General features: G+C 40.4%; 1 protein-coding gene across 2 annotated transcripts; it reads right to left on the reverse strand.

Annotated features, from left to right (window-relative positions):
• Window positions 1-351: 351 nt before the first annotated feature.
• Window positions 352-11,631, reverse strand: Trim59 (tripartite motif containing 59). 2 transcript variants are annotated; one of them, XM_051198782.1, is made up of 3 exons: window positions 11,368-11,631; window positions 10,427-10,501; window positions 352-3,223 (listed from the first exon to the last, which is right to left on the reverse strand). In XM_051198782.1, the coding sequence occupies exon 3, from the start codon at window positions 3,218-3,220 to the stop codon at window positions 2,009-2,011; it is 1,212 nt and encodes a 403-aa protein (XP_051054739.1). In that variant the 5' UTR covers window positions 3,221-3,223; window positions 10,427-10,501; window positions 11,368-11,631; the 3' UTR covers window positions 352-2,008. The 2 variants fall into 2 exon arrangements, with proteins under 2 accessions (XP_051054739.1, XP_051054740.1); XM_051198783.1 differs by lacking the exon at window positions 11,368-11,631 and adding an exon at window positions 10,976-11,052.
• Window positions 11,632-13,629: the final 1,998 nt, after the last annotated feature.

Here is a 13,629-nt window from a genome sequence, read left to right on the forward strand (position 1 = left end):
TACCTATGTAGACTAATGCATAAACTCCAGTGAAAAGTGGGGAGATGGTTGTAATCACAGGAATAACATAGGAAATTGTTTGCATATCTAAATTTAATTAGGTCAGAATACCCCCAATATACTCACTGTATTGTCTAAACATTATTATACAAGTAGATATAGATATGACATTTTCAGAAATTTGAATTTAATGTTATCACCACCTGTCAGAGGCCTGGTCTACTTAGTGAGTTCCTATCTCAAAGTATTTGCCTTATTAAATTTCTAGGTGCTTATCCCAAGGAATTAGACATGCCTCCTACCATGGAACATGATTCAAAATAAAGCCACTACAAATTAGCTACAAATGATTGTGAAAGTGAATGAAACTACATTTTAATAACTAGTATGATGGAATTCAAAGCTAATTTTTCAAAAAAGATAATCCAGAAGCTGTATGAAAATTCCTAAGCCATTCAGTAAAATTCCAAATTTATTCAAATATACTGTTACACATAAAGCCCATAATTTCCAAAGTGTGTACTTTAAATTGTACAATCTCAACCTCCTGGCAAAAATATAACTGAGCATATATAGTTACTCTTACCAGAAAACAAAGGGTTATATAAACACTAGGCATATGCCTGTTTATATTGGTTTCAGTTAAACATCAGTTTTAGTCTTCTCTTTTTTAAGCAATATGCACTGAGAAAACAAATTCTTCCAACTCCTAACATGGCACTGCATTATTTTGATGTTTCTCCATTTATACAAAGTTGTGAACCCCTTAAACAATGTCTTAGTGAACATTCTTTGCTTGCTAATATTTACACTTAAAAGTAACAGTGTGACATGCATCTGTGAAGAACTGAACATGGTTTCCCTTCACCTGTTACATCTTCCAAAAGGCCTCAGGATATAGGTACAGTAACTGCTGGGAAAATCTGATTCTGTTAAATAGACCTAATGACTTATTCTTAGTGATAAACGTCTCAACATTGTTTTAACCTTGACTTCTGAATACAGCTTTATAGTGAATCTAAAGGATTAATAGCATTCCATAATATGACCTTTGAAATAGGTCCCCAGGAATGATGACTGAAGAAAAGCCTATTTGGGATTTCTGGATAAAAATGAGTTTGTGTTCAATATTTCAATGGCAGTGAACCAAAGTTACACTGTAGACACACTAATTCCTGTTAAGGGAATCAAAGGTTCTGCCTTCATAAGCTCTTAAGACTAGCCAGCAATGTACACTGCAGCTCATACTTGTTATTCACAACACTTGGGCTACAGAGACCATTTTCAGACAGAGTTTTCGTGATACCAGATCTACTAATATCTAAGAACAAGACTAAAGCACCACAAACGCAAAATATGTGCTTGTATTACTTTTTGGTACTAGAGCCAGTAGATTTCATTTGGTTGGTTTTGGGCATCTCACTTAATCTCCAGGCTGACCTTGACTCAGATTCTCTAGCCATTAAACTCAGCTCCTAAATACAATCTATTTATACAAAACAAGTACTACACACTTGATTTATCCAAAAGCAGTAGCTCTATTTGGAATGAATGCTCTTAAAATTTATTAACAGTTACGTTTGGCCAAAAAGATGTTTAGGCAATCCTGGCCTGACTTTTAAAACTTGCCACCTCCACCTCCACATTGAAAAGCTTCAAATCATGCCAAAACAGGAATGTGAATCTCAAGGCTCTTGTCGTCTTTTTTTTTTTTTTTTAATATAATACCTACATACACAAAGAACTGCAAAGCTAACTACTGCAGTATATAACATTAAAGAAAATTGTTAAGCAGAATACAACATTGACTATCAAGCCAATAAAATATTCAAATCAAAAATAATTTTCTAATTTATCTTTCAGATATGTATCATTTCTGACACCATTTCTATCCAACCATGGAAGATTTATCATATTTCTATATAAGTTATGTTACCCTGACTTCCATCTAGCAATGGTCAGCCTCTGCAATACAGAATAAGCCCACTTAAGCTGTTGGTTTGGATTTTCAACGAGAAACTATTTTCCACATGAATTCCTTTAACAAATATAAAGTGTAGCATACCATATTTTTTAAGTCACATAAGTTATTGGATAAACTTTGGTAAACAGACAAAGAGACTTCGGAGAAACATATTGAAGTGATTTCATTTAAGAAAGTGATTATGTGTTGGTTGAAAAAGAGTATCAACATTAATATCACTGAAATTAGTGAAACTATAGCAATATTTAAAATTTTAAAAAACTCAATTTCTTCTTCATCCTTGTCAGGCCAGGAACATGACATCCTTTTTGAAGAAATCCTCATTTCAGGAATGACAGCTTTCTTAATATGTCCAATTTCTGTTCTGCTCCACTCTTCCTTTAATACTTTGCTTACTCGAGGATAAATTTCAACAGGCTGGACCTCAGGAAGTGGTCTTCGTTTCAACATCTGCACACGTTGGCGGACATCATCAATTTTTTCTAGAAATTTAAGTGGAGACTCATCTTGTAAAGATGTAGTCACTGTCATTAACTCAAGTTGTTGTTCTCTTATCTCCTTCACTCTTTCAATCTGTGGAGTGTATTCTTGATTAATCAGCTTGCCAACATCAGACAGAGCCGCCAAAAAATTTTTTTTCTTCTGTTCTATTGTATCAGTAAGCTCCTTAAAATACTGGAGAACAACCTCCTTATCACCTTGAACCATTTTCTCAGAATGACATTTCTGTTCTTCAAGCTTTTCAATAAGATGAGTGATGTCTGTCCAGTGTGTGTCGGTTAACTGTTTAAACAATTTCTGAGGTGTATCCTTTTCTTTCAGATAGGCACTTTGAAGGTCATCTATAGGATGACCATGATGTTGGCCTATAGTAAGACAATGGCCACAAACTAATTTTTTATCTAGTAGACAATAAACATTTAATGGCTGCCTGTAATGTTCGGGGCAGGTGACAACATCTGGGTGGTCTTCTTGCTGGTACTTTTCAATAATTGCTCTTAATGCAAAATTTACAGGTAAGGATTCTATACCAGTTGAAGCAATTTCAATAATACTTCTGCAGTTCGGACACTTGAGTGGAATTCGCAAAGGTCTCCATATATAAAAGTTTCCAGATGCCTGAAGAACATTTTCCAAACAATTTCTACAAAATGTATGAGAGCATGGCAGTACTCGAGGATCTTCAAAAATACTGTAACAAATGGGACACGTTAACTCATCCTCAAAATTGTGCATTTCCTGTCAAGACAAAAAAAAAAAAAAAAATAAGTCTATATATAGCATACATCTGGCAATACTAAGTAAGGTTTTAGGCATGATCTTCAAATTAAATGCTGTATTTGCCATTTAAAAGAAAAGCAGAGATTTCTTTTTAGATGATGCTTTCTTTGTAAATCAATGGGTCACCTTACAAATAAATTTATTCTTATTCCTTTCCAACAAAATACCAACCAATTTGTAATAAAATGCTTCAAATCAGTCAAACTGGTTTTATGTAAACTACACTTCAGTTGAATTCTACTTAATAATTACAACTATTATATGGAAGTCGTTACATTCTAAGATACAAAATACAAAGTACACTGGTGGAGCACACCTTTAATCCCAGCACTGGGGAGGCAGAGGCAAGTGGATCTCTGAGTTTGAGGCCAGCCTTGTATACAGAGCAAGTGCCACGACAGGCTCCATAGCTACACAGAGAAACCCTGTCTCGAAAAACAAACAAAAAATTTAATGAATAGGCAAGACTATACAGACACTTATAAAACACTGGCTTAGCAAAATCATTCAATTTAAAGTGAGGGAAGAAAAGTGCCTGTGATCTTTTTGCTTTATACTGAGATAAATGCTAGGGCTGCAGGTATGAAGCATCACAACTAGTTCAATGATTCTTACAAGTTATATCTGACTTCTCTAGAAACTATTACTATCAATTTAAGATCAGCATATAGCAATTCCTATTTTTTTCCTCTTTTCCTTTTTCCCTTTTTATGTGTGTGTGACACTAATAATCAAACTGAACGCCCCATGTTAGGCAAATACTCAACAATGGGTTATACAACCCCAGATCCAGACCTGTATTGAGGTTTTCTAAAGAGGTAATTTTAACTTGAAGATTTGAAAGGGAAGTTTTAATTATAACTAGCATTGTAATAAAAATAGATTTGAAAAAGCTGACTGTGGTGACAAGTACTGACTGAAAACTGAGAATCTAAAACAAAAGGTAAAGAAAATAAAGGATACCATTCATCTCTTTCCTGCACTTAAAATGTTTGACAGGCTGAAGAGACAGCTCAGTGTTGGACTACAAACTTGTTCTTCCAAAAGATCAGAATTCAGTTCCCAGCACATAAGGAAGCTCACAACCACATACAAAAATCAGCTCCAGGGTATCCATCACCTTCCCAGTACCTGCAACATACTTGCCCCACAAAACGCGTGCACACACACATACTTTTTAAAAATGTATTTCAGGAATAGCCCTAAAACAGATAGAAAGAACCCATCAACTGTTCAGAGACTCGACAGATGATAGACCTTCATAAGCTATGAATATTTCCAACAGAAGCTGGCAGTTCTGCAGCCTACTTTATAATTTTCCTTTGTATCATTCTCAGCAAGCCATAATCCTCAAAACCACCTAGCCTTTGGCAGGCAAAAATCAAGTACATCACTGTTTAAAGGACCTTAAACAAATCCAAGGTGTTCTTTTATAAAGAGTATAAAAGCTGTCAGAGCCTACATAAAGTAGTTACAGGTTAAGTTTATAACAACAGGGCTAGGGATGTAATTTAGGATAGTGTAGTATCTAGCATGTATGAAGTCCTGTATTCTGTCTCCAGCATCATCAAAAAGTTTGTAGCAATAGCAACTAAGTAACTTAATTGTTCTTTAAAATCCCCCATTACATCTGTTTAGCCCTTAGCTCTAACCATCTGAGACTGCTGTTACCCTAGATTAAGTGTCTTCTTAAATTTAAAGAGACATTTTACTTTAAGCGCTGAAAGACTTTGTAAGAATGTAACATTTATATTATATATTAGAATGTAAGCCTAAAAGGTCAGAAATATTATCTAAACAGCAGTGTTAACAGCAATCTGGGCTTTCTAATAAAATCCATTAGAAGCAATGAAGAAGTCAACAGAAAACATATCATGTATTGTCTGACAGTATTCAAGATCCAAAGTGAGTCAAGTTGTGGCATGCAGAGAATAAATCTTGACCTGTACAGGATTCCAAGAAACTAATGACTGGGCAACATTACAGAAGGCGACAGTCATTGGAAAGAAATGCAAGTGAATGCACACTTAGTAAAAGCATTTACAACTTTATCCCACACCCACAGAGAGCTGTGAAGTCATACAAAAATTACCAAAGAAAAGCAAATGTTTCTCAGAGTACTTCAATGATGTCAAGATACACAATGAAGAAAAATACAGAGTAGTTATTTGAAAGGAATAAATTTTAAGCAATGGACATATATTCAATCCAGATTTAGTATCATTAGCTATTTGGTGTGCATGTAGCAAAACTGCAAGAAAACTAGAGTTTAGGACTAGTTTGCTTACACATCAAGTATCTCCAGTATTTAAATCTTCAAAGTTCTATTTTAAGTGGCTCAGAGGAAGCTAGGGAAGTGTTGGGACATGGCTCACTGGGTAAACCATTTACTAATGCAAGCTTGAGGATCTGAGTTTGGATTCCCAGAACCCATGTAAAGCTGGACACAGTACATATCAATAAACCAGGCACTCAGACAGCAAAATGAAGGCAGAGATGAAAAAAAGACAGTTTCGGGCTGGAGAGATGGCTCAGAGGTTAAGAGCACTGGCTGTTCTTCCAGAGGACCTGAGTTCAATTCCCAGCAACCACATGATGGCTCACAACCATCTGTAATGAAATCTGGTGCCCTCTTCCGACCTGCAGACAGACCACTGTAAATGTAATAAGTAAATATTAAAAAAAAAAAAATAAAAAGAAAAAGAAAAAAGAAAAAAAAGACAGTTTCCAAGAAGTTAGAAGGAGGCTGTCCTCTGACCCCCAACACATGCCCTGGGAGGAGAGAACATCATACATACATAAAACACTCAAAAAGATTTTGGGGATGGGGGAAAGTGACTATCTCTAAGAATCCATTTAATGACCCTAATAGCTAAACTTTTAAGTTGTAAGAAGTTTCCAAACAAAGTATCAAAGGCAACACTGGACTCTACCATGAAGAAATACCAAATATTGATATACTGATTTACCAGTATTCTGACTGGGAGAGGGGATAAAAAGAACTCAAAATTTTCTTATTTAAAAAAAAGCCAAAGCTGGGTGTGGTGGCACCTGCCTTTAATCTCACAACTCGGTGCAGAGGCAGAGAATCTCTGAGTTTGAGGCCAGCCTGGTCTACAGAGTGATTCCAATACAGCCAAGGCTACAGAGAAACCCTGTCTCAAAGAACCCCCAGCCTCCAAAAAGCCATTTAATAAAAATGTCAAATCTTCACTATTTTGAATGTGTTAGATGTAGGTATGTGCATATGGGCATCTCAGAGAGCATGCTGTCAGGACATTTGTCTAGCCTTCCTCCATGACTTCCAATAATTAAACTCTGCTCACCAGCTTATATCACAAGCACTCAGTAACTAAGCCATCCTGTCAGTCTAAAAACATGGGGGAAATGCAAATACATTAAAGTGAAGCTGGATATAGAGTTGCATGCCTTTCATCCCAAGAACTCGGGGAAGCATCAGGAACCTCTGTTGAGTTCAAGGCCAGCCTGGACCACACAGTGAGTTCCAGACAACCAGAGCTATGGAGTAAGAACCCACATCAAAAACAAAAAAGAAGAAGAAAAAAACAAGAAAGAAACTAGTGAAAACTAAGAATGTTAGAAAATGTGATAGGTTTTAAAGAACAAGAATAAGGAAGAGAAGAAATTATCACTGATTTTAATGTTATTTCATTTAGCATATAATAAACTATTAAAAACAATCAACCCAGACAGAAATGCACAATGCAAACCAAGAAACCATCAGCAGTGGGAGATGGCAGGATTTAAAGTTTGAGGCCCGCCTGGACTATACAAATGAGAACCTGTCAAAAAAAAAAAAAAAAAATGCCCCTGAAGACCACAGTTACCCCCTATACATGCTGTTCTGTCATGCAACCTAGCTGCTAATGCTTTTATAAAGAGATGAGTCTATCTACTACCCCCACCCCCAGAAAAAGTTGTATAGGTCAAATGACTGCTTTGCCACAAGCAATGCTTTAAGTTCTGGGTATAAGCCTTAAGAAGCCAAGTAGATCAAGCTGGGCAATAGTGTCACACACCTTTAATCCCAGCACTAGGAAGACAGAGGCAGGCATCTCTGTGAGTTTGAGGCCAGCCTGGTATATAGAGTGAGCTCCAGGACAGTGAGAGCTAGACAGAGAAACCCTATCTTGAGGGGGTAGGAGGAACCATGTGTATTAGCTCCTTTTCTGTTGTTATAAAACACCATGACCAAGGCAACTTACAGAACAGAGTTTATTCTGGCTTACAGTTCCAGAGGCTTAGAGTCCAAGACAACTGGAGTGGGAAACTGAGAGATTCACATCTTTAACAGCAGGCATGGGACAGACAACTGAAAGTGAGGCAAGGCTTTCAACTCTCAAAACAAACCCTCCAGCAAGGCTGCATAATCTCTCCAACAGTGCCACCAACTGGGAACAAAGTGTTCATTTCAAACACCTAAACCCATTTTTCACTCAAATCATACCTAGCAACTAGCTGCTATGCAAGACATCTAGGCTAACTGGCTTTTTAAAAACAGCACTAAGATGCCAGACATTTTAGTAAAAAACGCATTCTTGGAGATAGCTAGCCAAGCTTTCAAATGTTTGTTATACAAAAACAGACAGCCAGAATGCATACAAAGCAACAAGGAATGCTGCTGTAAGACAGTATTACAAAATGTCTATACACTCTAGAAGGAAAGTCTGTGCCTGTGTGATTTATTCACATTAACAATAAGCAAAACTCTATCATTAAAAAACAATGAAGGTATTATCAAGTAAAAAAGAAAGAATATAATAAAGATTCCTCTAAAAAAATTGTAACTGAGCACAGTGGGACATGCCATGTATCATCCCAGTTGCTCCAGAGGCAGATAGGAGGATGTTTTGAGCATCACTAAGAACCATTTCCTAAGCCAGCCTGGGAAATAGAGCCAGAACCTGTTCAAAAGAAAAATCACGAAAAGCAGAATAAAATAAATGGAGAAAATTTAAAGAAACTTATTAGAGTTAAGTAAATAAGTTATTAGCTATATGTGTTGGTAATTCCTATAGGATGGCTACCAATAACTTCTAGGCCCTTGGGTAGTTTCCTAAATCCTCTCCTCTTGAATATGAATTAGACATAGTCATTCCCTTCTGCCATACAAAATGCATAAGTAATATAACCTATTTCAAGTATTCATCTTCTCTATCCCTCAAAGAATTCTCCCTACCTAATGCTGTAAACATTCCAAGGTCTATTTGGTTTGGTAAGAAACTAGGACACTTAAACTAATGTTGAACAAGGAATGGAAACCAGTAAACAAACATGTTGAGGCCCACGAGTTCACAACTGCAGCAGTAGCAGCTTCACATGAGCATGACATGTGACACTTTACATTCATGAATTGGGAATAAAATCACTATGAAGCAATCCATTAACACACTATCCTAATTGAGAGAAAAGGAATACTGAATGCATTGAGAAGAGGGAAAATATATAGAAAAGGAACAAAAAAACAGGAAAAAATCCAAAGTTGTACAGATTATCTTACATAGGTCCACACTAATATATCTCACAATCTACACAAATGAAGTATTCAAGTTACTGAACAAATCAGTACAAATGCCTACAACTGACCCAGGAAAATAAAGCAAACTCTATGGGAAATTTTACAAGTTAAGTACTATTTTGGATAGGGGGATGGAATCAGGACAAGCTTCTGTAAGTTCTTTCATATAGTCATGAATTTGTTCATATACCCCAGAATACAAATTAAGTATGCAAATTTCAAGACAATATAGTATGATCTTAAAACTCTGCAGAGATGACACTAAAAATAGACTAATTTCCAAAAATGGATACTTTATAAAATCCCAAGCACTATATTAGTAAAAAATGAATACAGAGTACATTAAAAGAAAGCCAGCTCTTCTAGAGAACCCAGACTCAATTCCCAGCACCCACATAGCAGCTACATAGCAGCTCATAACCATTCGGGCAATCTGACACCTTCACACAGACATACATGCAGGCAAAACACCAAAGCTCATCAAGTAAAATAAAATATTTGGAAGGAAGGAAGCAAGCAAGCAAGCAAGCCAGCCAGCCAGCCAGCCAGAGCCTCACAGTTTCATGGCCCTAACTGACAAAAAAAAAATAGTCATGAAATTAGACTTAAGAACTGCTGCAATTAACCGGGCATACACCTTTAAACCCAGCACTTGGGAAACAGAAGCAGGCAAGACTCTCTCTGAGTTTGAGGCCAGCCTGATCTACAGAGGTAATTCTAGGACAGCCAAGGCTACACAAAGAAACCCTGTCTTGAATAACAAAAATAAATAAATTTTTTTCAAAGTGAAAATGTACTTGATGGAAAACATTCAGCAACATAATGGTGAAAGGCAATGTCAATATATACATTACCTAAAGTCAAACTTTTACTTTACCAGCCTAAATTCAGTACCTTGGGCAACTAGAAATGGATGTAGGTCAATTTAGTGTTGAGCAGAAAAGAACTTGAATAAAAGCAACTTGAATAACAAATGCTGTCTGCAAATGTATAAAATAATACCTTGTGTGTCCATGCCTTCAGTTTTGCAGACATTCTTACAAAATTTCTATTACATAAAATAGGTGGCAGTGGCAGTACTAGCCTTTAATCCCAGCAGAGTCAGGCAATTCTCAGTGAATTCCAGGGCAGCCTGGTGTACAAAGTGAGTTCCAGAACAGCCATAGAGCTGTTACACTGGGAAACTTTGTCTCAAAACACCAAAAACCAAGAAAAGAAAAAACATCTTTTAGCTTGGCAGTGGTGGCACATACTTTTAAACCCAGCACTCCAGGAGGTAGAAGCCGGTGGATCTCTGAGTTCTAGGCCAGCCTGGTCTACAGTGAAAATTTCAGAACAGCCAGGGTTACACACCAAGAAACTCTGCCTTGGAAAAAAACAAAACAAAAAAAAAAAAAAAAACCCAAAACAACAACAAAGGTGAAAATCTTTTAAGTCAATGAGTTTTTTTTTTTTTTTACTTTTTTACATTACACTTCCTCCATGAAATGGCTAGAATTTTATACATCACCAATATACATCTTTTTTCAAGATATTTTAAATTTTACATCATAGCCCAGATCACACACTGTAAAAATGTACTGAGTTTTCTTCATATATACAGTTAACTTCCCAGCACTTACCTGGTTTGTTGATTTCCTGATCTGGATACTGAATATACTTTATCTTCTCCAACTTTTCCAAGTTCTTTTGTTATTCTAAAATTAAAACAATTAAGTATTTCAGATTTTGTAAAGGAAAAAAAAGGAGAAGAAAATTACATAAGGATGGATGGTTGTTCTCTTAACTGAGGCTCATCTACCTACCCTATAGCTCGATGGTTGGTTGGGTGTTTTGTTGTTTTTCAGAAAGGTAGCGACATAAACAGCCACTATAGCCCGCAGTATATCTCACTTTCATCTTGAAAAATCTCAAAAATGTTGACACACAAAGGTCTTTTTACAACGTAAAGCATCCGTGAGTCTGGACAATTTTAACCAACACAATGATGGGAACTGAGCACTCATAATCCCGCCTGTGTCGCTGCTCCCTGAGGACCTGGACTTTTTTGCCCTCACAAAAAAAGATCAGGCTGTCTCCCGCGCCCAGCTATGGCTACAAAGTTTGGGTTGTTTCAGCTCGGCAAGACTACGAGAAACATCCACGCGCATCGATTTCACCTAACTATTGACCTAAATTATTCCCATCGACACGCCTGCCCGCGCGCCCCAGTTCTGTCCCTGGAATGCTGTGGGACTCTCGCTCACTTTTACCTATGGAGGTTCGCATCTGTAAAATGGGCATAAGTTCGACGTGAACTCCAAACAAAGAAGTAGCTCAAGATGGCAGATATCCCGGCCCCAACCGCCCCGCCCCCGGGTGCTTCGGGGGCCCTCTCGGCTCACACACCGGCCGCTAATGGCCCGCCTGCAGCTCCACGCCGCAGCTCCACCCGCGCGCGTGGGGCCAGAGCACGCCCGCAGGAGCCCAGTCCGCCTCCCGCTGCTCCAGCCCCAGGCGGACGCAGCCGGGCAGCCGGGCTCGGAGCCCCCTCCTCGGGGCCGACCGGAGCGCGCGTACTCACCGCGAGCGAGGCAGGCGACGACGCAGACGGCGGAGGCTCCCGGGCGGGCAGGGGCGGACACTGCACGCCGCTCGCCCGAGTCTTCAGGTGCCCGGGAGGGGCGGAGCCTCGCGGCGCCACAGCCGCCTCGGGGCGACTTTCAACCGCGCCGCCTCCGCCAATGAGAGTGCGCGGGCGGCCTTTGAAAGTCAACGGCCGCGGGCGACGCGCCTGCGCACTGCGCGGGCGGCGCGGAAGCGCTTCAGAGCCGGGACGCCGGGTCCGACGCGCCTCGGGGACCGGGGTCGCGCCTCGGCCGGGACGGAGCGGGGCGGGGTGGCGCCGGGGCCTCGCGAGGGCGGGGCCTCGCGGCCGGGGACGCGCGGGCGGCCCGAGGCTCCTGGAGGCGGCTCGGCCGGACTGCTTATTACTGCGACCACGCCCGCGCGGGCTGGCGCTGCAGCTGGCCGCGCCGAGCTTCCCATTGTTACCTCACAGGTTCCTCGCCGCGGCCCGAGACTCCACCGCCCGCCGCTCTGAGGCTTCCGGTCCCGCTGTCCCGGCCCCGCCCTTGCCCTGCAGGCGGTTACCTGCTCAAGACACCGTGTGCACCGTGTCCCCCCACTGGCCGTCTTTGGCTTTCCTGTGTCGCCCCTCTCACACGGGGGACCGCAAAACACAGTAGTCGTTTTCACTTTCCACGCAGAAACTCCATTCCACAGGCGAGACACGCTCCCTGGCCCCCAACTCCTGTCTCAAGTGCACCTAAAAGCCGCACTCCTGTGTTAGGGACTCAGGGCTCCGCGCATCGGGCGCTGCCAGAACATTCGAGGCTTAGACTTAGATCCCGTAAATTACAAAAAAAAAAAAAAACAACCATTAAAACAGATTAGTGGAGACCTGAGACATCTTAGCCGTCTTCAATTAAGCTACCTAAGAAGTTGGCAACTGTGGGTCCCTGGGACACCCACAGATAACTTTATGCGTTTCAGATTTACAGATGCGCTTTAAACATTGAAGTCAGCCTGATGGCTTTTTAACTTCTCCGAAATGGTATGCTGTGACATCTTTCATAGCAATACATGCACTACACTTACACTTATTACTTTTTTCCTTTGAGAAAGTGTAGTGGTGGCCTGGGGAGGTGGCCCAACTATGAAGAACACTTGCTGGGACTGGGGGGTTGGCGTCCCAGTACCCACAAGGCAGCTCATAGCCTTCAGTAACTCCAGTTCCTGGGAAACCAATGCAGCCTTCTGCCCACTCACTCGGCTGGCAACGCGCGTGCATTTGGTGCATACACATGCAGGCAGGTCAACACACACAGAGATTTTTTAAAGAATGAAAAATCATTTAAACGTGTAATCGCTCCTAGAATTAATGCGGCCGAGTACTGATGACTGGTGATGTTTTGAGCTGAAATGTATGCCACCTGTTTTCACCTCCGTGCTGCCCTACTGCAAGAAGGCAGAAGCAGCCCTGACTGGCTGTCGTTTCTCCAAAAGCTCTAACACGTGACAGAAGCAGAAAGAAAAAGTAGGAGAGCCCCAAAACAGAGGTGCACAGAAATCAGACAGATGCACGGAAGGAAGAAACTTCCATTATCTAAGAAGGTCAGAGATGATTGTGGCAGGAAGAGTCCCGGTTAAAGGCCAGTGTGGGCTGCATAGCTACTTCCAAGCCAACCTAAGATACACAGCCAGACCTTATCTCAGACGCAGGATGGAAAAGAGGGAGGGAGGGAGAAGGAAGAAAATGCTACAAATATGCCTTCTCGAGTCTGCCAAAGATGTCTGTAACCGAACATGGGGGATGGGCAGAGAGGTTGAGGAGCCTTAGAGACAGTGCAGCTCCACAGGGACCAGCATGACACATTCGGGTTTATGGATCATGACATGCACTCTATAGATGGTAGTACTGGCCTGGAAAAGAGAGACCAGAGACTTAAACTAATTAAGAGATTCAAACAAAGATCAAAGCTTAAAGGCAATAAACCAAAAAAAATCCCATGTGGAGGTGCTTGGGCCACACAAAAACTTGGTCTACAAAACAGTTCGACTGTTTTGGGTCTTTTTCTAGATTATACTTCTATTATGACATATGTACTCCCAACAATCCCTTTGTGATAGAATATTGAAAACAGATGAAAGATGGTAAAGGTTTGCATTTATTACAGGTATGTCGGGAGATGACAAAAAAAAAAAAAAAAAAAAACGAATTCTGGACTGGGGATGTAGCTCAATTACAGTGCTCACCTGGCGTGTTTGGCCCCCAACACTAACA

Source organism: Phodopus roborovskii, unplaced genomic scaffold, assembly GCF_943737965.1.
Source record: "Phodopus roborovskii unplaced genomic scaffold, PHOROB, whole genome shotgun sequence".
NCBI lineage: Eukaryota > Metazoa > Chordata > Mammalia > Rodentia > Cricetidae > Phodopus > Phodopus roborovskii.

Coding starts and splice junctions, on each gene's coding strand:
- Trim59 (XM_051198782.1), bottom strand. CDS start 3,220: ATGCACAATTTTGAGGATGAGTTAACGTGTCCCATTTGTTACAGTATT.